The sequence below is a fragment of the Crotalus tigris genome, unplaced genomic scaffold (assembly GCF_016545835.1).
Source record: "Crotalus tigris isolate CLP2741 ecotype Arizona unplaced genomic scaffold, ASM1654583v1 scf7180000017545.3456711, whole genome shotgun sequence".
Taxonomy (NCBI): Eukaryota; Metazoa; Chordata; class Lepidosauria; order Squamata; family Viperidae; genus Crotalus; species Crotalus tigris.
The window spans coordinates 2,650,466-2,674,765 of record NW_024096464.1 but is presented as its reverse complement, the minus strand read 5'-3'; the positions used below and the strand labels follow the sequence as shown (position 1 = coordinate 2,674,765).

General features: G+C 33.2%; 1 protein-coding gene across 3 annotated transcripts in view; it reads left to right on the top strand.

The window, feature by feature from the left end:
* PCNX1 (pecanex 1) overlaps window positions 1–24,300 on the top strand; it is a 97,141-nt gene that overhangs the window by 33,194 nt on the left and 39,647 nt on the right. For 2 of the 3 annotated variants that reach the window (XR_005555605.1, XM_039334213.1), the window contains exons 7-11: window positions 5,891–6,023; window positions 14,065–14,249; window positions 22,223–22,313; window positions 22,623–22,680; window positions 23,708–23,925. Coding sequence is in view for 2 of the 3 variants with exons in the window: in XM_039334213.1 (XP_039190147.1) it covers window positions 5,891–6,023; window positions 14,065–14,249; window positions 22,223–22,313; window positions 22,623–22,680; window positions 23,708–23,925 (685 nt within the window). In the remaining variant the exon portion in view is untranslated. The remainder of the gene's footprint in view (window positions 1–5,890; window positions 6,024–14,064; window positions 14,250–22,222; window positions 22,314–22,622; window positions 22,681–23,707; window positions 23,926–24,300) is intronic. The other variant, XM_039334222.1, reaches the window with a different exon arrangement.

The following is a 24,300-nucleotide window of genomic DNA, read 5'->3' as shown; positions in this document are numbered from 1 at the left end:
GGCCGCACTGTCAGTCAGAAACGACCTATGCATTTTCCACAAGGACAGGGTGGTCCTTAGGTTAGATCCTGCCTTCATACCGAAGGTGAATTCACTCTTTCACAGGACACAGGAAGTAATTCTCCCAAACTTCTGTCCAAATCCAACACATGACCGGGAGCGGCAGTGGCATACATTGGACGTCCGCAGAGCCTTGCGGCGTTATATAAAGCGTACAGAACCCTTCCGCAAATCGGAGGCCCTATTTGTGTCCTTCCAAGCGGGCACCTTGGGGCGGAAAGTTTCCGCGGGCACCATTGGAAGGTGGATCCGAAGCTGTATCGCAGAAGCTTACAATGTATCATCCCTGCCGCCCCCAAGTCATCTCACGGCCCATTCCACCCGAAGCGCTGCAACTTCGGCGGCATGGGCTACCCAGGCGTCAATCAAGGAAGTTTGCAGGGCCGCAACATGGTCCTCACCTTCCCCGTTTATACGACACTACAAGATAGACCGCTTTGCATCGGCGGACGCCTCCTTTGGTAGGAGGGTCCTCCAGCAAGTTGTCTCAGAGATCAATCTACCGGCCTTATCTGTTTCCCACCCCTTGGGACAGTGAGGCTTTGGTACGTCCCATCCGTGGATTATCCATCTCCTGTACTGGAGAAGGGGCGTTGGTCTTACCTGAACGCCTTTTCTCAGTACGGAGATGGATAATCCACACCCACCCCAAGGCCAGCAGGCTGCTAGTAGGGAGCTGAGAGCCAATACCTCGTCAATCATCAGCCAATTCGCCCTCGTTAAGAATGGACTCCACAGGAAGTGGGGGCGTGTCAAGTTTTGGCTACTTGGTCTCAAGAGCAGGCAGACAGAGAAAACCCATCCGTGGATTATCCATCTCCATACTGAGAAAAGGCGTTCAGGTAAGACCAACGCCCCTTCTCATCCAACATCATTCACTAGCATAATAGCTGACTAATAGGTTCATTATTTATGGTTAGCCGTACTAAACTTTCTTATGAGTAGAATGCAAGCAATAATTCTAATTTCAGAAGTGAAGAAAGTTGTAATGCACATTTTAGCAATTATTAATAGTTATAGTATTCTCAATGGGGAGGTCTTCATAATAAACCTGTAACTTGCAAGGGTTCCAGAACTGGCCTGGGGATATAAACAAGATCCAACTACACCAATTTTGTGGTGTAGTTCTTATGACATCAGTGAGACAGAATTCATTATAATACAAGCACTGATATTAATATGATAGGAAGAAGAATCTTCCCCCACCCTCATTTATCTTTACTATAAAGTAATATATGTTCGCTGTCATTTTTTTGTCATTCCAAGAGAAGTTTCAATCATCTTAAATTCAAAATAATTTTCTTTTTGGGTAAATATTGTAATTTATCTTTTGTTTGTAAAGAACTGACACCTTATGCACATAGTAGTGGTTATATTGGTTTATTTTATATAAACAATTTGCCATTCATATCTGCCAAAAGCAAACTTTATGAACTAACTGCTGCCATTTAAATTTAGGTCAACATGTAAGATACAAGAGTTACTTTGTGTTCTTCTGTAAACTGCTGGAGTAGTTAGAAATGTGAAACATTGTAGGAGGTTGAATAAAAGAAGTATATGAAGTGGTATTCTCAGAAGAAAAGAGATTCACATTTTATTTCCCCATAGTATTTAGCATAGAAATGCAAATCTCCTAATTTCCTGTCAGCTTTAGTAATATTGTTTGCAGGGTAATAACTACTCTGGGTTTATTTGCAAGACTTAGTTACATTGTTTCCAATACTTGCTCCACTTGTAATGGAACTTCCATATTCTTCGTTATTTTCCAAATTGTAAATGTTCTTGGTTCTATTTGCAATGTAGATGTCAACTTATTGGTATATTTAAATTCAAGGGCTGGAAAAAAAAATGTCAAAATGAGTGTGTTCATGGATTGAAGAACAGAAGCAAACATAAGATATATAAGAAACAATATAAGATAGCACTATTTTAAAATAATGTAGCATTATGAACGTCATTCTTGGCTGCGAAAAAAATGATTTTCTGGATAAAATGCCAATTTATTTTATGCTCAACTTTGGAAAAAATAAAACCAACTAAAGTTGCTTTTTTAAATAGGCTTTTTTTCTTTGTACCTTGTAGGTTTACATAGTGAGAAGATGCTTTGCCAATAATGTTTTTTGATATCTTGGAATTCAGCTTTTAAAATTTATAATTTTCTCTCTTACCTCTTTATATCTGCTCCCTCTCCATGGCTTTTGTAAAACCACAGATTCACATTAATATCAAATTTCTATTTTCTTTGAAGAAAATATTAAGACTGGGAAATAATGCAACAAAAGGCCTCCCTGAATAATTTACCTAAATCTGGAACAAAATTCACCTGTTTGAATTTTAAAATATTTGTAAGATTTAGTTAAGATTCATGAATATGGTTGAAAAAGCCAGGGATTAAATAGGATCTCTTTTGAGAAGACATAAAAATTGTTATGTGATATATATAACATAACTTGCCATAAAATGTGATGATCTATTTTGAGAAGACATATTCTTATCTAAAAGAAGCTTATATAATTTACACAAATCCATCCATTATCTGTTTCCTGTCAAAGGAATAAGAAGAAAACAGTAGCATAATGAGTATGATAGCCTGGGGAGAAACCCAGAATAGATAAAATGTTTCAGCGTTTAGTATGATGTATACTTATTTAGTTAATATAATTTGTATGTACTTTTTATTTTCACAGGAAATTTCAAAGCAGTTTATGATAAAAGCATTTGAAATTCAATACATTCCTGGAAACAAACAAACAAACAAATAAATATTGGTATTTTATATCACCAGGGAGAACTGCCCATCTTGATAGAGGAATGCCAAGCTAGATGTATATGACTCCAGTTTTTGGTAGAAATGCTTTGTTTCTGAGGCCTGCCGGACCTTAGTACAACATTTTGATGTGGGTAGACACCATGAAGTTTTGTTTATTCACATACAGCTATTCATTTCCTTTTTATATATTAATGGACAATAAACAGTCTAAAGAATAATTTTTAAGGAGAAAAATAGATATTAAGTTGGAAAATCTGAGCGCAAGACTAGTTTAACACATCCAGTATTTCATTATGTGGATGTTATCCATTCAGTTGTTTCTAACTTTTGGTGATTTTATGAGCCAGGTCTCTCCACATCTGCTCTTGCACTGCTTCTTTAAGTTTTTCTATACTCTGGCTGCTATTAGCTTTGATGGTGTCCAGCCACTGTGTTCATCTAATATTTAAATGATAATATTCAGTTGCAATGTTATATCCTAATTTTCTGATAGAAATACAGTATATGATAAGTGAACTATCAACTCTACTAAAATGGCTACAGTGATTTAGCAGTGTGAATTAGCATAGTGATCAGTTGGTTTTTCTTTTTAAAATGAACACACCAGGATTCTGAGCATCTAGCAGTTATCCATATTCCTGTGGCCTCAAGTTATTATCTGGATACATTTTCACATGTGTTTTAAAGTGTTTTAGAATGGACGTTGCCTCTCATTCCTAGTTAAACTGTAAATACAGTAGTGTCATATCCTGTCTAGTCCAGATGGTTGATGATTATGACTGGGAGGGGCCTTGTAATAACCACTGTCATACTTGCATAATTTAGGACAATTTTGATAGTTCTTTGGGATATTTTATTTCTGTTGTTTTTGTTTGCATCAGTAGCATATATTTTCCAAAATACAAAGGGTAGTGTCAGTAGCTCTTTTTATTGGTGGATATTGCCTTCAAACAACCCTTCTGGTTCACAAAATGATTAAGCATAATTCCTTCTGGTAGCTTATGTTTAGTTCTACACTAAACTTGGGTATACATAGTTTTGACTAAGTCAGAAGAGGAGTCTTTACATGATATACCTATTTTATGAACCATGGAACATAATTTCTAAGAAATACCATTCTGGTTGCTGGTAGGAGAAGCCAGCTATGTATTAGAAATATGTGCTCTCTTTAAACTGAAGATGTTTATATATGTCTATGGCTTAGATCAGTGTTTCCCAAACTTGACAATTTTAAGGCATGTCCTCATGCCTTAAAATTGTCAAGTTTGGGAAACACTGGCTTAGATGACAAACTCATAGTTAACCATGTTTTCCAAGGTGCAATGGCTTGTTCAACGAACTCTTGAGTGCCATTCTGTCTAAATCAAGCTGTTTTTCATTTTTTGTGAATGAAGGCAGTGTCTAAAAATTCAGTGTAAGCAGAACGAGCCTCAAATCCCATTTCTCCAAGCTAATAAACACTCTCAGAGGCTTCTGCTCTCCACCATTGAAAGCCATTAAGATATAATTATTAAAATATTGGACTGGGATTGGAAGTGACTCAGTTCAGTTCTTTGTGGCTTGGATGACTTAGGACAGTCTTAGCCTAATCTATTTTTGTTTTAGTTTTGAGGATAAAATTGGTATGATGATGAAAATAAGGTATACATATTGCCTTGAGCTATTGCAGAAAAACAGAATAATAAAACTGAATTCTAGAATGTAGATAGTACTCAGCGGTGTCTGAATTAGAAGATTAATACTAAACTTTGGCTTGGTAACATTTAAATTATTTTTCTATTTTTATTCTTCTCCCATTGTTGGGCACAACCTTCAGTAAAGAAATTGCATTGGTCTGATGAGAGCAGCCGTCGCTGCTGAGTGTCATTTTTTTTAAAAGTATAATTCAGTAGGGGTTTCAAAAGTAGTCTTTTATTTATTTCAGTTTATATAGTCGTAAATGCTGTTAAAATGTGTTTGAGAAGGCAGTTAAATTTTAAAGCTAAAGTATATACAGCTATTTTAGTATAATTACATATTAAAAACTGTGATCCCCTTTTCTTCAGAATCTGTCAGAATCAGATTATAGGAGTCAGATAACGCTGGTTCCTAGGAAGGCAAGAAAGCTATTTTCAGAAACATCCAACAACAACATTTTAAAACCCAGTTACTTGAACTTCCTATTCTTCACTCCTCCCCAAGGATAATCAGTGGAAGAAGTTCATTACCACAGATCCTCATGTCCTTAAAGAAGATATTCATGTACAATGTTTAAATTAAATTAATTATTTGAAAATATTTTCCAAATATATGCCGTATATTTCCAGGACAGATATGCTTGCTAATTAGTTGCTAGAAAACAGTGGCTAGAAAACAGAAATATTTGGGAAACTTGAAAGCACAGGTTAGGGATAGACCGTCCTGAAAAAAAATCATTGTGTGGTCGCTAGAACTTGAAAATGATTTGATGGCACATAATAGAAACAAAATAACATCAAGGATTCTATATGGTATGACCTCAAACCTTTGATCCTATAGTTCACATTCTCTTGCATATCATAATTACATTTGTTAGTGGAAAAAGAGCAACCGATTTTTTTTTCTTACATTTTGTACATCTAGAAAAAGTAAAAGCTAGATTCAAAGAAATATAAAATTTCTTTCATGGAATCAAGGGAGATTGAAGGTTCCCTCCACACCCCCATTCTTACCCCGCAATTTCAATTTTAGTAAAGGATTGCCTATAACTTTTTAAGAAGGCTTTGTGGGGTCCATTTAAAAAATAACTTATTTAATTTAGATTTTATTTGAAGTTAAGATATATTTTCAGCAGGTGCTTAAAAACTATTGATTTTGTGGAATCAATTTTTTTTTAATTCACTTAATCACTCTGTTTGAAACAGGAAAACCATAGCTGGATACTTGTTAAGCTGACCATTCCATACTCATAATCTCTTACTTGTCAGTGAACTAAAATGATCAACTGATTTGCAGGAGAAAGAACAATTTGTGGGAAAAGCATTGGATGGTGTAAACATTATTGGTCTGAGGTTCAATTTGACTTGGTCTATCTTGATGCAGCAGCACAAGCCAATGAGGAAGCAGTCACAGTTCGGCGTGAACGCAGCACATTTAGGCGTCAGGCAGTACGGCGCCGTCACAATGCAGGGAGTAACCCTACCCCTCCTTCATTGCTCATCGGCTCTCCCCTCAGGTATGGTATTTGTGTTCCACCGTATCTAACATGCATGCAGCTGATCACTGCTCCCAACTCCCAATGGTGTTGTAGGCATGCTTTGTTCTGCCTTCTCTCCTTACCCCCACCAATCAAACTCCTTAAGCTGTTACTGCATGCATTTGTGATACTTTTTCAATTGTGCATGTGTACACTAGGTTGTTCATTATTTCGTCCATCTTTTTAAAATGATTAGTCTACTGAAAGTCATCTAAGACAGCTAACAAACTGATCTGAAATTAGCTCTTTCATTTAAGTTTCTAATTTTTTTCCCAATGTATTATTTTTTTCTACAAATATTAAATGTAGAAATTGCTTTAAATAATTCAAGAGTTAACAGGACAGAAAAACCAAAATATATTAAAGTTGTCTAATATTTTTGGAGACATTGTAATATATTCACATCCATTTAGCCTTTAAATGTAAATTATATAATTTTAAAAAATCTTAGGTCCGTGTTTCTGCTTTAAAACCTGTTAGCTTTTATATTTAATAAGCAATTAAATAATAAATAATAGATCTCAGACTTAATTGTAGTATAGATTTCATAAAAATATTTTCTACTGTAAAATCTGAAATAAGTATTAGTTGTAATTGTGCAGCACTGCTGTAACTTCAATGTTTGTATATCTCACAGGTCACAGATTTTCTCTTGTACATGCTATTGAATACACAGAAAAAGTAAGTGTCAAGAGAAAAAAAATACTGGTGCCGTGTTGGAAAAATATTCAAATTCTAAAGCATCATGTGAGGTGCTTTGGATTTTTATAAATACATCTATTTTCCAATTTGGAAACCAGTTTGTTAGAGTGGATGCTGATAGATAACCAGATCATTCCACACTTAGCAGTTTCTTCTGGACATCCCTTTTAAGTTATTCCAGCGGATTGAGTGGCTCTCTGAACTATGTGTAATAGGCTGGCAATCAAATGGTGGAATCAGGAAAATTCAGTAATGCTATTCTGTTCTTGTAAAACATAAACATAGAATTTGGGGAGATTGAGAATTGCATGTCAAACTTGTAGATTATATAGTTGGAACCAGGGGGAATTGGGCATGATCAAAATAGAACACTGACATATCTAACAGTGTTAAATCTTTCTTATACTCCTCAACTTCATGTTGTAAATATATTTGTTTCTTTGTACTTTCCCACTTTGTCTACCAAATTAATTTTAACAAATTATGAAAAATTAGAGGCATCTAAGGAAGGGGTAGGGGTAACTATACAGAATGCTTTAGGAAGAAATTGCATATGGTTCCAACAGAATATAATATATATCTCAGGGTTGAACTATGGAGTCCTTGGTGCTCTCGGAGTTTGGTTGTTTGTTTGCAGACATTTTGTTACTTGATTAAGTAGCATCATCAGTACTAATGAATATGGGGTTTGCCCCTTGTTTATATATAGTTGCTTCCCTTCCAGTGTGATGGGGATGTGGTTTTCTCCTTGGTAGTTTTTTGATTAGGGTATTGTTTTCTGCTTAATTGTTTTTCTGATGTTAATTCCTGCTTATCTGGATGTTTTTGCTAGAAAGGATATGTTTTGATCTTTTTGTTTCCTTCTTAGCTTTTTTTTGTCTCTCTTGAATGGTATGTAATTGTGTTTTGTCTCTATATGTCTATTGATAGCTGATTTGTCAGAATGCCAAATTTCAAGAAATTCCCTAGTGTTGTTGAATTTGGCTTGGTGTAGAATGCTCATAGTTTCCCAATTGAAAGTAGGATTAATTCAGTCTATTAGTTTAATTATGAGATTAAGTTTTCATTTTGCCTTCTGATTTGCTAGTTGGTGTACTCTCCTAGTTTTCTGCCTGTCTTATTATAGTCCTATATGTTGTAGATTACTACTGTTTTTTTCTTCTTGGGCTAATGTGTATTTTGGTTTACTTAAGATTTGGGGGGGGGGCTTTAGTTGGTTTGTGTGCTATGATGATATTGTGTAGATCCAGAACTAGGAAAAGAATCCACCACTTTCAGGTTTTATAACAGAGACTATAATACAGTATCTAGAAACTTGCACTTCCACACGTACAATCAAAAGTATGGATCCAGTATGTAGACGACACCTTTGTCATAATAAAAAAGAAACATCTAGAAGACACATGAAACAATCAACATCTTTAAAGGAATAAAATTCCACAAGGGAAGAAGAAAACAACATATTATATAGTGTCGATATCATCAGCAGCAGAGGAAATGATGGCAAATTAGAAATACAACTTTTATCGAAAAACAACCCACACTAATCATTAACAAAGTAACAACCCAAACTCCCTAAATAGCATATTATTCAGATGCATATAAACATACTGCAGCAATACACAACTCCAGAAAAAAAAAACCTATGCAACATCATCCAATGAAATGAATATTTTTTCAACTTTATCAAAAAGTCCCTGGCCACTCAACCCGCTGCAGCACAACCAACACAAGCGATGAAAGGCAACACTGCAATACAACAAAAAAAATCTCAGAAACAACCAACAGATTATTGCAACTACATGGCATCACCATAACACAGAGATCTACTAAAGTCCTCCAAATCATTCTAAACCAAAAGACCCAGTAGTCCAAGAAGAAAAAATAGGATCTCTCTATAGCACACAGTGCAAGGATTATAACAATCATTATGTAGGACAGACAGCAGAAGACTAGCAGAGGGCATCCATGAACACCAACTAGCAGTAAGAAAACAAAATGAAAACTCCTTAGTCACACACACATGAACAGACTCAACCATGCTTTCAGCTGGTAAACTATGAGCATCCCAGACCAAGCTAAATCCAGTAATCATAGGGAATTTCCTGGAAACTTGACATTCAGGTAAATCAGCCATCAATAGAACATAGAAATAAACCACATTTACATGCCATTCAAGAGACACTAAAAAGAAAACAAAAAGATCAGAACACATTCTTTCCATCAACCAATAAAGTCACTTTATTCAGTGCTGTTGTAACTTCAAATTGTCACTAAATGTTGTAAGTCGAGAACTACTTGTATTTTACTTGCCAATACAAATGCATGTTCTATGGTACATGACTGATTTTAAATTTCCCACTCTAGGGTTTTTCAAGTATAATCGAAATAGCCAAAGTAGAAAGTGTTACTTGTACTTGTAGAAGTCCACACAAAAGTACTTGTAGAAACTTATGCAGATCATCTTAGGAAAGTTGAACAAAGGCAGGAAGAGTTACATAAAGAAAAGCATACTCTAAGCCTGAGCAATAGCAAAAACATAGGAAAGGAGCCCAGACTGACTCCCCCCTACTTCACATACGGTAAGGGGAAGCCATTCAAGATTCTTTTACTGCAGCCTACATAAATACAGTTCCAGTCAGTTTTTTGGAATCTCTTTCCTGATCTGACCTTGATCTGATCTCTACTGCTTCATATAGACCCATAATTTTAATGCAAATCCATTTATGCGGTGGGCAATTCCATCACAAAAACAGTCTACCATATTGAGCTTCATTAATATGACAAAGGCACATGTTTGATACAGCTTCTGTATCTTTTAGACAACAGTTGAATCATAAAATAATTGGATCAGTGTTCCATTTTTCACTCGCTCTTATTTTAATTTAGAACTCACGTGAAATTATGCTGTTCTTTTTAACAAAAAAAAATCTCATTTGCTGATAATTCTTAATGGCCTATTTCTTGTTGTCGTGACAAGACTTCTTTCTCCAAAAGAAGACATTTTAGGAACATAAGAGTTAGGTCATATTTAAGTAATTAACAGTTGTATTAAGTACTAGTAATGGTTTTTTTCAAGTGTCTTCATTACTTTAAAGTAGGGAAAAAATAAGTGGATTATATGTGTTAAATTGAAGTAAGCAACAGCAACAAAAATGCAACCTTTCTAACATTTTCTTCTCATTGTAACTATTTATTGAAGTTATTGACCCCTCATCTTTTAAACATTCCAAACTTTTTTCTGATATATTAGAACATTCCTCAATAATAAACTAATGAACTTCCAAATTCAACTATGTAGTTGATCTTGCATCTGAATGTATATCTATTTTTCCTTTTTATCTTATCAAATTGAAATCCAGCTGTAAAATTTAGGAGTCTGGAACAATTTCAGTAACAATATTGTCTATAATATAAAATGACTCCATGGCCTACAGGAATTCTCCCAAAAGCCCACCAATGGTATCGTGATCTCCTGTACAGTCCTTGAGGCAAATTTGGATTCCCAGCTTAAAGGACAATATAGATACTACAGCCTAAATTTAGGTGGACTCCTAAATATTTTATCAACCTAGGAAAAAATTGTCTGAGCTTGTTCTAACTTGTCTTCCATACAATTGTAACATTCTTTAACATTTTGTTAACATAAAACTATGAACTCTGTTGTATCTTTATTTGAGGTAGCTAGGCTTTGTTGTTTTTTCCCCTTAACCTATGAAACAGAATAAAAACAATTACAGACAACCCAGAAATAAAGAACCAGACACACAGAAAGCTGAATTAATCTAAGGCATATCATTTGTCTATCAAGCCAAATACTGGCAGTAACTGCTTTAAGTAGCTCTAACTTGGTTGAATTTAAAATGTCTAGAGTTGCAGTTTAGCATTACTTTTTGTGGGACATCCAAAGCCCAGCTTATTTACATTCAAAAGGCCATTATCTTACACAAATAGGAAAAAAAGAATTGTGGCTACTGCTAAACCATCAAATAACAATGTTTTTATGGACCGTGGAAACTAACACTATTCTTGCTGGCTTGCATGTTGCATGGTGATATTTCTTTTCATGTCCATTGATACTTGATACTTTGTTTGGAAATATTCTTCAGCAGCATTTCCTATCCATTATAATATCTCATATTTTGTTGAATATGTTTTTAGGGCTCTTTTAATAAAGTTCATGGCTGAAACTTGTAGAATAGGTGATTTATTAATTTGTAATTTTTGTGCAACAGAATGGAATATCAAAGGCTTGAGAGTAAATGATATTTATTAAAACTAATTCCTGAAGACTTCTGCTAAGTAATGTCTCAAAAAAAAAAAAAAAAAACCAGACTAAAAGCCATGACTAAATAGCAGGCAAATTTCTCAAAGACTATCTATCTTCATTTCTGTAAGAGTTATTTCATTTTGATAAATTTTAGTTTTGTGTGAAATGTATTTTTTTAAGTTTGATGTTATAATAGACCATTTTGGTATAAAATTTGTATTTAATTTCCCCCCCCATATACATAAATAAACATATACATTTTTTAAAAAAAATTTTTGAAGATAATGATAAAATATACACTAACATTAAATAACTTTTCCATTCTTGTATTTGCATGTGTAGATATTAACATTATATTGTATAAATTTTTAAAATGTAAAATATTTTTCAAAAAGGAACTAAATAATTCAATTCTATAAGCTTCATATACTCTAAACCACCACATCTGTTTCTGACATGAGCTGTTTACAGTAAACAAAGTATAATTTAAAAAAAAAATCAGTTATAGTTCTAAAAACATGGCTATCTGTTTTAATTGGAATGCAATGTGTTAATCAGTTGTAGATGGTTCTTTAAAATATATTTTTGATGTTCAGTTATTAAATTATTTTACTGAAATATGATAGTAAGATTCTTCTAAGAATTAGGATAATAGTAGATATACTACAATTTTAGGAATTATACATATTGAAATTTAAAGTATCTATTGAATGTATTGTATAAATATTATTGGTTTTGAAATTAGAACTATTTTTTCATAATTATTCTTAATGTAAAATCTTCTGTAATATTTTCATGGAACAGATCCTTTGAATCTATTTCCCAAATGCAAAGTTTTTGGAAGAACCAGTTAACACATAAAGAAAGCCAACCAACCATCTGTCTCATTTTCTTCTGTAAGGAAAAAAATGTGAAAGAGTTCTTCACAAGAATCAGAGAAAAATTTAAAGGTTTAAAAGTTTAAAATGCAGAAATACTGGTTGGATAATTAGATATATGAACCAAGGAGAATATAAACTATGAAAGAAATCAATAGAAGACGTTGCTTTTTTGCAGATTCTTCACTACCCAGCTAGGTAACATCAGCACTGCTAACACTGATGATGTAACTAGTTGGGTAATTATATTTATGAAACAAATATGTATAAAACTTTTTATGGGTCTCTTAACACTCATTTAAATATTGCTTCAGTTTTGTGAGCAATGTGAACTTATCAAACTTGATCCTTTTTTTCTTGGAATAATTCTATTGGAGTTATACAAGGACCTTAAGAACTACTATTAATAACTAAGCATTTATGGTTTTATTGTTCACCAATAGATTGCTGTTAGGCATATATAATTTTTTTTCTGTAGGAATTAATAATTTTAAGCTAATTGTTTTAAAATTCAAGATTTCTTTTACGTACATAATACTGTGTATTGTAGAAATATAGACTACATTTTACAAATAATTGCATTTTTATTCATATGAAATTAATAAACAAAGAACAATGATATTTCAAGGCACAAATGCAGATTTCAAGACTGAGCCAACTCTATAAAGTTATGTAGAAAAACAGAATATAAATTGAATAAATAAATAATTGTTACACATTTAGAGATTGCTGCATGTTCATTTTAGAAATACTTCAAATTTTATATCTTCAAAATGAATACCTATGCAGGTTTATAAGTTCCACCACAGTGTGATTGTTGCATTGTAAATTTTATGAAAGGTTCATATCACACTGTTTCTTTCAGGGATTTATAAATATATATGCCCATTATTAATTTACCAAGAAGTAACAGAGATTTAATTCAGTAGCATTTAGTTCAGCTGTAACATATATAATTTCTGCCTTATTCTTAAAATGTGCTATACAGGTAGGCCCAGTTTAAGAATGAGATTTGTTCCCAAGTTGAATTTGTATGTAAGCTGGCACAATATTATGTATTAAGTAATATTGTATAATGAATTTGAACCATTGTGTATTTAACTTGAATCACTATGTATTTAACTTCAATTTTGCTACAATAGACTCTGTTCTTAACTATGGGCTATCCTTATATTGGGATATTCTTAACCTGGGAACTTGCTGTATTGCAGTCATAATATACTAAATGTGCTAATATTGCAGTCATAATCATGACTTGAAAGACTGTACATAATCTTATTCAGTGTGATTTCTGTGGTTACATGTAAGGTAGATTGCTATTGTTTTATGCTCACCAAAACCCAACTAAGGTTAAATAACTAAGGCTACATAACTATGATTATAAGTCACAATTTAAATTAGACTTAGTTCTGTTGGTAGCATAGCAAATACCTGCATGCAGAATGGGCTTATTTCACAGTACATCTAATTTTTCCATATCACAATTTTATTCAGAAAAATTGTGGGCTTTATGTAATACATAAATAATTTTTCTTATTTTTATCTTTACCACCATGTATACCTCTGAATTTGGCCTGCCCTTTAAACAGAACACATTTGAGGGGAATGTAGAAAAAAAAGGAAAATTGGACATGTACTAATAATTTGTTTTCTTCAATATAAATAGATTATAAAATAAATTGATTTTTAATGCAACAGATGTATGTTGTTATTTTTAAACTGAGTTGAGCAAAGCAACTGCATTTACTCCTTATAGTCTTTTCAAAGTTTACTTTAAACTTGCATGAAAGAGTAATATTTGCTGTTTGTTAGCAAAAAAGCAAAGCTTACATTTTAAAAAAATTACATGATACTACATTAGACATTGACATCATGATATAATTGTACTTTCGAATACTGCTTAGAAGATAACTATGTGAAGTAGAAAATGTTTTGAAGTAGTAATTCCAAGTTAGTGTAGAATGCTTGGAATGGTTATCCAGCTAATTTTGATTTTTGTTTGTTTGATTTCCTGGATATGTTGTAACAGTGTTGTTCATCAAAAATTGGTTAGTTCAATGTATTGCAGTTCTCTCTTAACCTTAAAACAAAATACAGTGTTAACTTGGTTTCTAGCTGCTGTTTCTGTGTTCTTCCCTGTAATGTTTCCACCATCCATGTTCTTTCGTAGCCTTCAAGATGTTCAGCAAGGGCAGCAGTCCACAGCCAAAGTCAAAGTCCAGTCACGCCCCCATTCCCAGGCAGCAGTGCTCAGCGCTAGCACCTCCTTGCTGGTGAGAAATGGGAGTGTCCAGTTAGAAGCAACACATGACAGTGCATCTGCTGTCGGCAGCAGCAGTTTGCACAATGAACTTGGTATGCAGGCATTACATAACTTAGTGCAATCAAAGTGTTTATTCTGTAGCTTTGTGGCTTATAATGCATTCTACCTAAACTTGCTTAGTCTTGGCTTTATTTCAGACTGTTGAGGCATGTTTCTTGCAGCAAATTGCTTCTGGTCTCTCTTCTGCAAGACTTCATATGTTAAATTATTAGCTAGGGTTTTTTTTTTAAATCACTGATTGAAGATACAGAATTACGTATATTAAAATCCATCAAAATACCATGTCTCAATGTTTTGCATTCGTTTTAAAGATTTTAATTATGCATGGAACTATAGTAAACGGCTTTTAGCATTAATATTCAGAATGCAAATGATAGCATTTCAAACTTTGTTATTATAATACACTTTTGTGTTAAATGTTGCCATTGTAAGTTGTTTATGGTCCTCTTTATAGTACTGACATGTGATTATTTTGTTGTATTGATCAACATTTCTGAATTCTGTAATGGAACTTATGTTTGGATATGGAAACTAAAGCTAGAGAAGGCATGATACTACTTGTACTTTAATAATTTAGCAAGCCTATTTTTAATTAAAACATAATTACAAATTATCATAGAAATGACTTCCACATCTGTTTCATGTTGGATGATTTAAATTTGTACCAGAGCATAAAATGTGTCATGTGACCTCTGATGTTTGCTGAATTATCATCCACAATGTAAAATCCTATTAATATTTTAATCAAGTAGGAAATAATTGTGGCTTGTGTGTGTGTGTGTGTGTGTGTGTGTGTGTGTGTGTGTAAGCAGTGGTAAATTTATACACTGACTTTCAGTAGTGGATGTAAAGGCAGTCTGGTTGGGATGTCTTTGTGCCCTCAGTCACCAAGATTGATTTGTCTGATCTGGCTGGCCAGGTGGTTGTCCTTCTTCCCTCACTGCTCTGTGCACATTCCTTCCATTCCATTGCCTGCTTGGTAGAAGAGAATACCCATCCCAGATAGGAATGTTCTGTTTTGGAGTTAGGGTATGTGATATATTTGTTGTTGTTGTTAATTGCGAAGTTGTGTCTGACCCATCGCAACCCCATGGACACCGTTCCTCCAGGTCTTCCTGTCCTCTACCATTTTCTGGAGTCCATTTAAGTTCACACCTACTGCTTCAATGTGATATATATATGATAGCTGTATTCCCCTGGCTATAACATCCAAAATTAGATTTTTGAAAAGAGAAGTTTTTATGCATGACCAGGTTGATCACAACTTATTTAGGTATTGCAGATGTCTCATTTTGCAGTCTTTTTCTTCTCTATAGTGTTGCATTAGACTTCAGTAGTGCCATCTCATTATTGACTGGAATAATGTAACTTGATAAAATTTATTTTTGACGAGTTTGAAGAAGGCATACTTAAAATAACAACTTGCAGATTGCGAAATATGTTTGCAAAGCATTAAGTAAATTATACAGTAAATACTATTTTGCTAAAGCTGCAGTTCTACTTGTATTTTCCCAAAATTAAGTCTTAAGAAATGTAATTAATTTTATGTTAACGGAAAGACAGTATCTTTGCTGGGAACCAAAACATTGGGATTTTTTTTTTTAAGAAATTGGTAACAATAGTAGTCTCTCACTGATTATGCAAAACTCTTTTTGCTTCAAAAAGCAGTCATAAAATTAAATGAATATTTTTTATATTCATCCTAAAAATACAGTCCTGGGAAATAAACAGAAGGATCTTGCTGAAATTACTCCCTGGTTGAAAACTAGATTTTTAAATTAGGAAACTATGCCTCTCCCTCTTCTCCTTTTGCTGTTTTTTATTACATAGCTTGTGGGAAAATACAAATTTTACATATGTGCTGCACAATATCCTTTGAATTTCTAAATCATTGAAGGTTTTAAATGAATTCACATTTGTTTCATAGTAATTCTATATAATCAGGAGAACATTTGGACAAAATCAGTTATAAGCTTTTAGACCAATAATTACTTTTAAAATACTTTTTCATTTGGCCCCTTTGCATCACCATTTTATTATTGTTCATTTTAGTTTTAATTCTTTAGGTTGCCAGAACAGATATCATTACTAAAGAACTACAATGTGTGAATTCTTGCTTTGCATAAATAGCTGGAGCTTCCATATAAATAGTTTATTCAACCAGAAGCAAACAGGAATTGTGCTGATTTTATCTTCTCCAAAGGACAAAATGGGGAATATCCTCTATTAGCATTATCTTTCCCCCAAAATGTGAGCTTTCGTGTCCTTATTTTTCTGTGGTTTAGTATCCCAGAATTAACTTAGGCTATGTTATGCTGATAAATTTGAGAACTTGATGCATTTTTAATGTCATATTATATGCTGTTTTTTAAAATAATTAGTATAAGGAAGAAAAGATCAGGAAAGCTATTGCAAAGATTTGAAATACCTACCATCTTTTGCTGGAATAATTTTAGGATCATGTCTGTTTTGATGGAGCTCTTATTCTAATGCTATGGCTCTGTCTATTAGAATGTGCTGCTTTATTGGTACCTGCAGCATTTAGTGGTAACTACAGAACGAGATAATTTTAGAGTTACAGTAATCTTTGAATGTATTACTTTTATATTTATATTTTGGAATGAATGAGCAGATGACTGCTATGATTCATATGTAGGGAGTTCCTATTTTCTTGTCATCTAGTTCTGTTTCAAGGGTTCAAGAGTTATCAGAGGCCTGCTACCTCTGATTAGGATTTTTTTTTTCCAGAGATTTTTCCTCTTTATTGGCAGGACATTTCAGAGTTGTAATTATGCCCAATAATGTCCTTGGAGTGGCATTGTTTACATTCTGGAAGCTTAAATCAAATCACTTAAAAGTGAGAAGGTAGACATCCGTAGAACCAGAGTGCACAGTTAGCCTCATTGCCACCATATTTGACACTACAGGAAAGCATATAGAGGGCCTGGTGAAAAAAGGCTAACTTAGAAGTGATTAAATGTTGGCTTTTGATAATATAAGTGGTTTCTTTTTTTAAAAAAAATGCGAACTTATTTCTCTTTGAATCATAGTCACATTATATATTAGATTATAATGTCATCATATGATACCTCAACTTTAATCCAAGGAGCCATTGCTGTTGCAATCATTAAATCATTTATGCCGAGAAATGACAAAATATGGCTAGAATTGAAACTTCACTGTGTTCAGCAGACTTGATAAACATTTTTCTGTTAGATAAATGTATATACCTCTAGAACCCTTGTGTCTGTTTGTGACCTTCAATTGGGAGAAACAGTGCGTTATTTGGCAACTATTTTTGAATCAATATACTTCAAATGGAGTAACTTAAATAGTGCATCAAAATCTGGGATTCCTGACTCCCGTAAATTAATATTTGGTTAAGTTGTGGCTGCTTCAGTATCGCCACGCTGTTGTACCACTGCAGTCAGCCATAGTTGCATGTTAGTCATTTCCAGTGCTCTCTGCCAGCTTTCTACAAGGAAAGTCAATTGGGAATCTGGCAGGAAATCAAAAGTTACTCCCACACTTACTGCTTTTCTGCCTGTCCCTAGTCATTCTGTTTCTCTGTTTAGGTAAGGAAATATATCTGAAACCTTGACCTAATGACTAATGACCCTAAACATTGTAATAAATCTGTCAAGGAATGGCTTGGAGGTAAAAAAGAAAAGAAAAAAGAAATGGAGTAATCTGGAAGGAACAAGTCAAAGTCTGTATCTGCAGCAAATCCCATCAAGACATTGTGGGATAATTTGAAATGGGCTGAAACCCCTCTGACATCACATAGGTGAAAAAAATCTGCATGGAAAAGTGGGAATAAATTGCAGTGGATGTCAGAGACTGGTAGACAGTTATAAGAAATATCAGTTTGAGGTTGTTTCCGCCAAAGGAGGCAAGCACAGATAATCCACACTGTTGAGTCTGGAATTTTGATAGAAAGACTTTGCAGTTGTTAAGTGGATCACCATGTGATCTGATTTTACAACCATTTTTACTGCAATTGACTGCATTTAAGTGAATCATATGGTTGATAAATGTATTACGTGGCCGTTAAGTGAATCCATTCTCTCAAATGGGTGTTTTTTTACCAAAATCATGTATGTGTGTGTGCAGCAATCATAAGTAACTATTTGTGGGTCCATCATAATTACTTCTGGTTGTTTAAGCCTGCATTAGAGCAAAGGGTATACTTATCTTTTCCACAGAAGGAGATGGTATAGCTGTTATTATTTTTTTGTTGTTGTTGAATAAATGATTGCAAAGTCAGTTTTTCATAGTGTTAAGTTATACCATCTTTGTCTTTATATATTGTTTGAATGAATACAAACAATTGTTTTGTCCATGGGTTATATTTAATTTGTCATATGATTATATACATACTTTAAAGAAATCAAATAAAAAATTAAATAAATCTACACACTAATAAGGGAAATCTGGATTCCACTCTTAAATTCATTCATATACATTTATATTATTTTTATTGTAACTATAGTGTGTCTTATCTCACTATATTTAGGGAAGTGCCGAGAAGTCATCAAATGCATTATCAGCCAGGTACCAGTCATTTTCAAGTGTTTAGATATCCAAAATGTAGCAGAAACATATATTCCTATTTTTTCTCTATGCCTTAGGTAATAAAACTAAATTTAGATTTTTTTTTAAATGGTGCTGGATGACAGTATTCATTGGGCAAGTCATTCACTCATGGTGTTCTGCACAATACCATTTCTTCATCTGTGCTACTTATATCTAAATAAAACCATTAGTGGGAGATCATATGGAGTTTTGGAGTGGGAGGGATTCTAAATTGAGGATTATTTGTGTTACATTCCCAAATTGGATGATGTTCTAATCTATTGCTACAAATGTTGAAATTTAATATAGCTTTACCATAGCTTAAATCAGTGGTTCTCAACCTGTGGGTCGGGACCCCATTTGGGGTCGAACGACCATTTCATGGGGGTCGCCAAACCACGCTGTCCACCATTTTTTTCCCTTTTCCCTAGCTGTCCTACTCCCTCTTATTGGTGGCCACACCCACATGGGGGTCACTACAACATGGGGAACTGTATTATGGGGGTCACGGCATTAGAAAGGTTGAGAACCACTGGCTTAAATGCATAGTATTGTCGTATTTGGAATCTAGAGAGGGATAAGTGAATTAATACTATGAAATTGTTTTGTTCTGTGTTGTATAAATTGCCCTTAAATGGAGAAGTTTTGAGTAAGTATTGTATTGTAATTTCTCAGCTGGTATTCTTTTCTCAAAGCCAATATGTTTGCTATCTTTATCAATATGAATGAATTACTGGCTTGTTTGATCAAAAAATCAGAGTCTTTCTTTAAGGGAGATTGGAGATTTAGAAATAGGAAAGATAAATAGGACAGACAGAGAGACAGACTATAAAATTTTGAGAGCTTGAGTTTGATTTTATTTTTAAAAATTGTTCACAGTTTTGTAACTCTCCTGTCAGGTAATCTGAATTTGATTTTCAGTCAATGTAAGCAACAGGGCAAAAAGGATTTGTATCTACAAATGATAAACCTGTGTAATTGGTATGGGCTAAACTAGTTGGAAAGCTGATGTAAAGTCAGTTATACAAATTATTATTTTTCTATTTCTTCATTCACTTAATGGAATTGTTATAACATTCTGAGTTATGTTGATATACAGCATGTACTTTCTAGCTGGTGGAATGCTTGCAACAGAATACTTGCTTGCAATCTCTAATTTAGAAACTCTATCTTGCATATATGGTAATAGCGTGAACATGCTTAAGATAAAACTGGAGTTCAACAGCACCTATGGCAGATTGACAAAAATGAACTGAAAAAAATCCTGTCCTTACTATTAACAGAAGATACTGCTCATGGCATGTTTGCAATTAAAGCTGGTAACCACTTCTACACTTTTTTTCTTACTAAACAAATTTATGATAGATTTAAGATTCCAGCAGGTAATGTACAACTTGGAATGTAAGAGAGATATCTACTTTATTAAAAAGTGTGAATTAACAAATAAAAGAAAAGTATATACATTGTACATCCATGAAAAATAAGAGAAAGGATAAGAGTGTAATAAATAAAGGTGTTTGATATTATGGATTTGGAGTTTAGGAATATATGCAATGAAGTGAAGGCCTACATTGGATTATAAATTATGACAGTTGAATTAATTTGTTTGTATAGGTTAAATGAATTCAAAATAAATATGTGAAGGAAGAATGAACTGCTTGAGAGGAAAGGGAACTCCAAAATAACCATGGTTAGATAGAATTGATGAGATTTTGAGAAAGAGTGAGATTAGAAGATTAAAGAATTGAAAGCAATATATGAGTCTGTAAGGATGCAGTAGAAGATCAATGTTTTCCAAGGCTAGAAAGGTATATTTTATTTTTCTTTTTTTTTTAATCTCACATCTTTAATTTTTTGGTTTACGATTTATTAAACTTTTTTGTGGATTTTGCATTTCTTGAACAGGAAGAACATGATAGACGTGCATGTTTGTATATACTTGTTCTGTATTGAAACCAAACTATGGTGACCAATGGATTTCTTCTGTAGAGAGGTTTAATTGAGACTATGACTCCTTCATTCCCTGTTTCAAACAATGAAATGGGCATTTTCAAAGGAACTATGCATATTATAAAACAAAAATGCACATCATCTATTTGCTCAGAAGTTGTAGTGAACTGTGTACAAGTGTACAGCATGTCATTGGCTATACTTGAAGAGTGGAGTCTTTTTGTTCTTCTACATTTTTCTATTTTATTACTTTTTAATTTCATTGTGTCATTGTTTTCTTATTTTAGTAACCCTAGAATTCCACTCTATTGAGATGCAGAATTTTATCTCCCTCTGCTGATAAAAAAGAAGCATTGCTAATTCTTTAAATCTGTGGTTTAATTTGGTTTGATTCAGAAGACAGAAGAATAAATGGAACCAGAATGAATAAGACACGTCTTTTTAGGGGTTTGGTTAGATCTTAAAGGCTAAAATGCAGAAATATAATGTTACTGTGTTCCTTAAAAAACAAATAATCATGAAAATGTGTGATTTTCACCAGCTTTAATCAGATTTTTAAATGATGCAGTGATCTTGGGCCTTTACAATTCACCCTTTAAAATTCTACAAAATCCTCAAATTTAAAAAAAAAAGCATGCATCAAAAAGGTGTGCACTTTTCATTTTTCTATGTCATATAATTTAAAAATTCCAGTGTGTGATATTTTCATATACACATAAACAAATATAAAGATTTAGTCCATTTTATTTACAATAGTTAGGAACTTAAAATCAAGCATTTGTCTTTATATCTATCCTTTATTCCTTTATTAGGAATATCTGTGTTAGGAACCATTTAGTAACTGTTTCTATCAGTGGCTAATAATCATGGGTTGCTAATATATAGTTTTAATGGAAGCAGATTTCCCATGTTTTCATCAGGCAATAGAATTAATCATGACAGCAAATTACATACATTGTCATAATTTTAAAGAAGCATTAGCTTCTGTCTGTTTTAAGCATATTGCCAATTAATTTCACTGAATGGTCTTACATTTGAATATTATACAAAACAAATTCTTCCCCTTTCGTTTATTTAATTATTTAACTATTTTTCTGCAAATACATAGATCCAATTTATTAGCTTTCTCCTACAGGAAAGATAGTCTTACTGCTGTAGGAATTGGTAAGCCAAATAAATTGATTTTTTTTTTAAAAAAAAAGAATCCCATTGTAAATATTTTAATTGTCTTGACATTGTGTTTTTAATGTTTGTGTTAACAATCTATGCCAAATAAGGATGATGAAAAATGGGTATATACATTAGCCAGCTTCATAAATGGCCATTTGTTAATGTCTAATCCTGATTTTGGGGATTTTTCTTATTGATTTTTCTTACGATTTTTAAATTAGGGTATATGTTTGTAGATAATAATATATTTGTTACTACAGTGTTCAAAAATTTCATAATATTTCATCTATCTTGACTTTCTCTTTAATAGGTAAGTTCAGTTCAACACTCTATGAAACGGGGGGCTGCGATATGTCGCTTGTGAATTTTGAGCCAGCTGCAAGAAGAACATCTAACATCTGGTGTGTTTTTAAAAGTAATTGCTGTAGTTTATGCAGTAATACTAATTTTATTTATAAATGGATAATATTTGTAGGGTTGCATATTGATATTAAAAGCAAATGTGCATCAGAAAGAAAGAAAAAAGTCATCACCGTCATCCTGGGTTATGGCTCAATTAGACATTCTGCCAAAATCAAACATTCGTTTCAATATAATGTGTGTTTGTGTATATGAGCATATTGGGGTAATGTTCTATTTTCTAAAACAGAAAACCAAATTGAATTGGAAAACAGACTAAGATATAAACTAAACTTGTCTTCTTGTTTCAGTGATACGGATTCTCATGTATCAAGTTCTACCTCAGTTCGTTTTTATCCACATGATTTAGTAAGTTTTTGCATTTGCTACTATTCGTTGCAAACAAATAATCATATCTATCTATCTATCTATCTATCTATCTATCTATCTATCTATCTATCATTTTATATTCTAAACTTAGCTGGTCCAGTTAAATTCAGGCTGACCACCTGAAATTTATGGTTCAAGTGGTCAGCAGCTGGACATTACAGATAGTCCTCAACTAAGAATCACAATTGAGCCAACATTTCTGTGGCTAAGTGAGACATTTGTTAAATGAATTTTGTCCCATTTTATGACCTTTCTTGCAACATTATTTAAGTGAATCACTGCAGTTGTTAAGTTAGACACGGTTGTTAAGTGAATCTGGCTTGCCCATTGACTTTGCTTGTCAGAAGGTGGCAAAAGGTAATCACATGACCCTGGTACACTGCACATGTCATAAATATGAATCAGTTGCCATGCATTTGTATTTTGATTGCATGACATGGGGATGCTGCAATGGTTTTAAATGTGAAAAATGTCACTTTTTTCAATATTGTTGTATATTTGAATGGTCACTAAATGAACTGTTTTAAGTCAAGGACTACCTTTACAGTTGCGGATAACTAGAATGACATAGCTGCTTTAATATACTAGGGCTAATATGTATAAATGCCTTATTGATATGCATTCCAATCATATGCCTTGTTCAGCAGTCCTAGTCTCATCCTTTGATATAGCATTAAATATCCCTGTAGCTTGGTGTGCAGGTATGCTATCTCTGCTATTTTATTTAACCTTGGAAAAGATCTGTATTTCTTTGTTGAAGACAGTTAGCCAATCCTGATATCCTTTGCCATAGCCATAGTGTTTTTGAGTAATGGTCTTAAGCAACTGTCATTCATATAACTCTTCCAGAGAGAACTCTCTCCCCAGTACTTGTATAGCCATATACAGATGGTGGGTAATCAAGTAGTCATCACCTAGCAGGATTTCTCTCCTAACATTTATATTCTTTCAAAATAGGACTAAAGAAGTAAAATATGAAAGCAAAATCTTATTAATGTTATTGTAGCTTTCCCTCCCTCAGATCAGACTGAATAGACTGTTGACCATAGATACCGATCTTCTGGAGCATCAAGACATGGAACTGAGTCCTGATCTGCAGGACCATCTACAACCACAAGAGGAGCCATCGCAAAAAGTGAAACATTATTATCGCTTTTGGATCCTACCCAAAGTCTGGATTGGCATCAATTTTGATAGATTGACTCTTTTGGCTTTGTTTGACAGGTAAGTCCTGTATGCATTATACTATTCTAACATAGAATGTGTTTAGATTATTAGTCTGCTTGGAAAAAAAATCCAAAGATTCTAGAAGTATCAAAGTATTAAGGAGTAAAATTGCCAAAAAATAGTTGAATGAAATCCGAGCAAGGTCATAATCACAAAATAGTTACTATTGATAAGAAAAGAAATCTAAAAAAACAAAGAGGAAGTGATTATCTCTTCTTGTTGAGATTTGGACTGCTAGATAATTTGATTGAATGATGGATTGAATGATGATCCGCTTTGGATCTATTTAATAGAATAGATTTCAAGTGAAAATGTAGTTGATTATATTTCAAAATCAAAAATAAGCAAATATGTCTTCTGAACATGTATAAT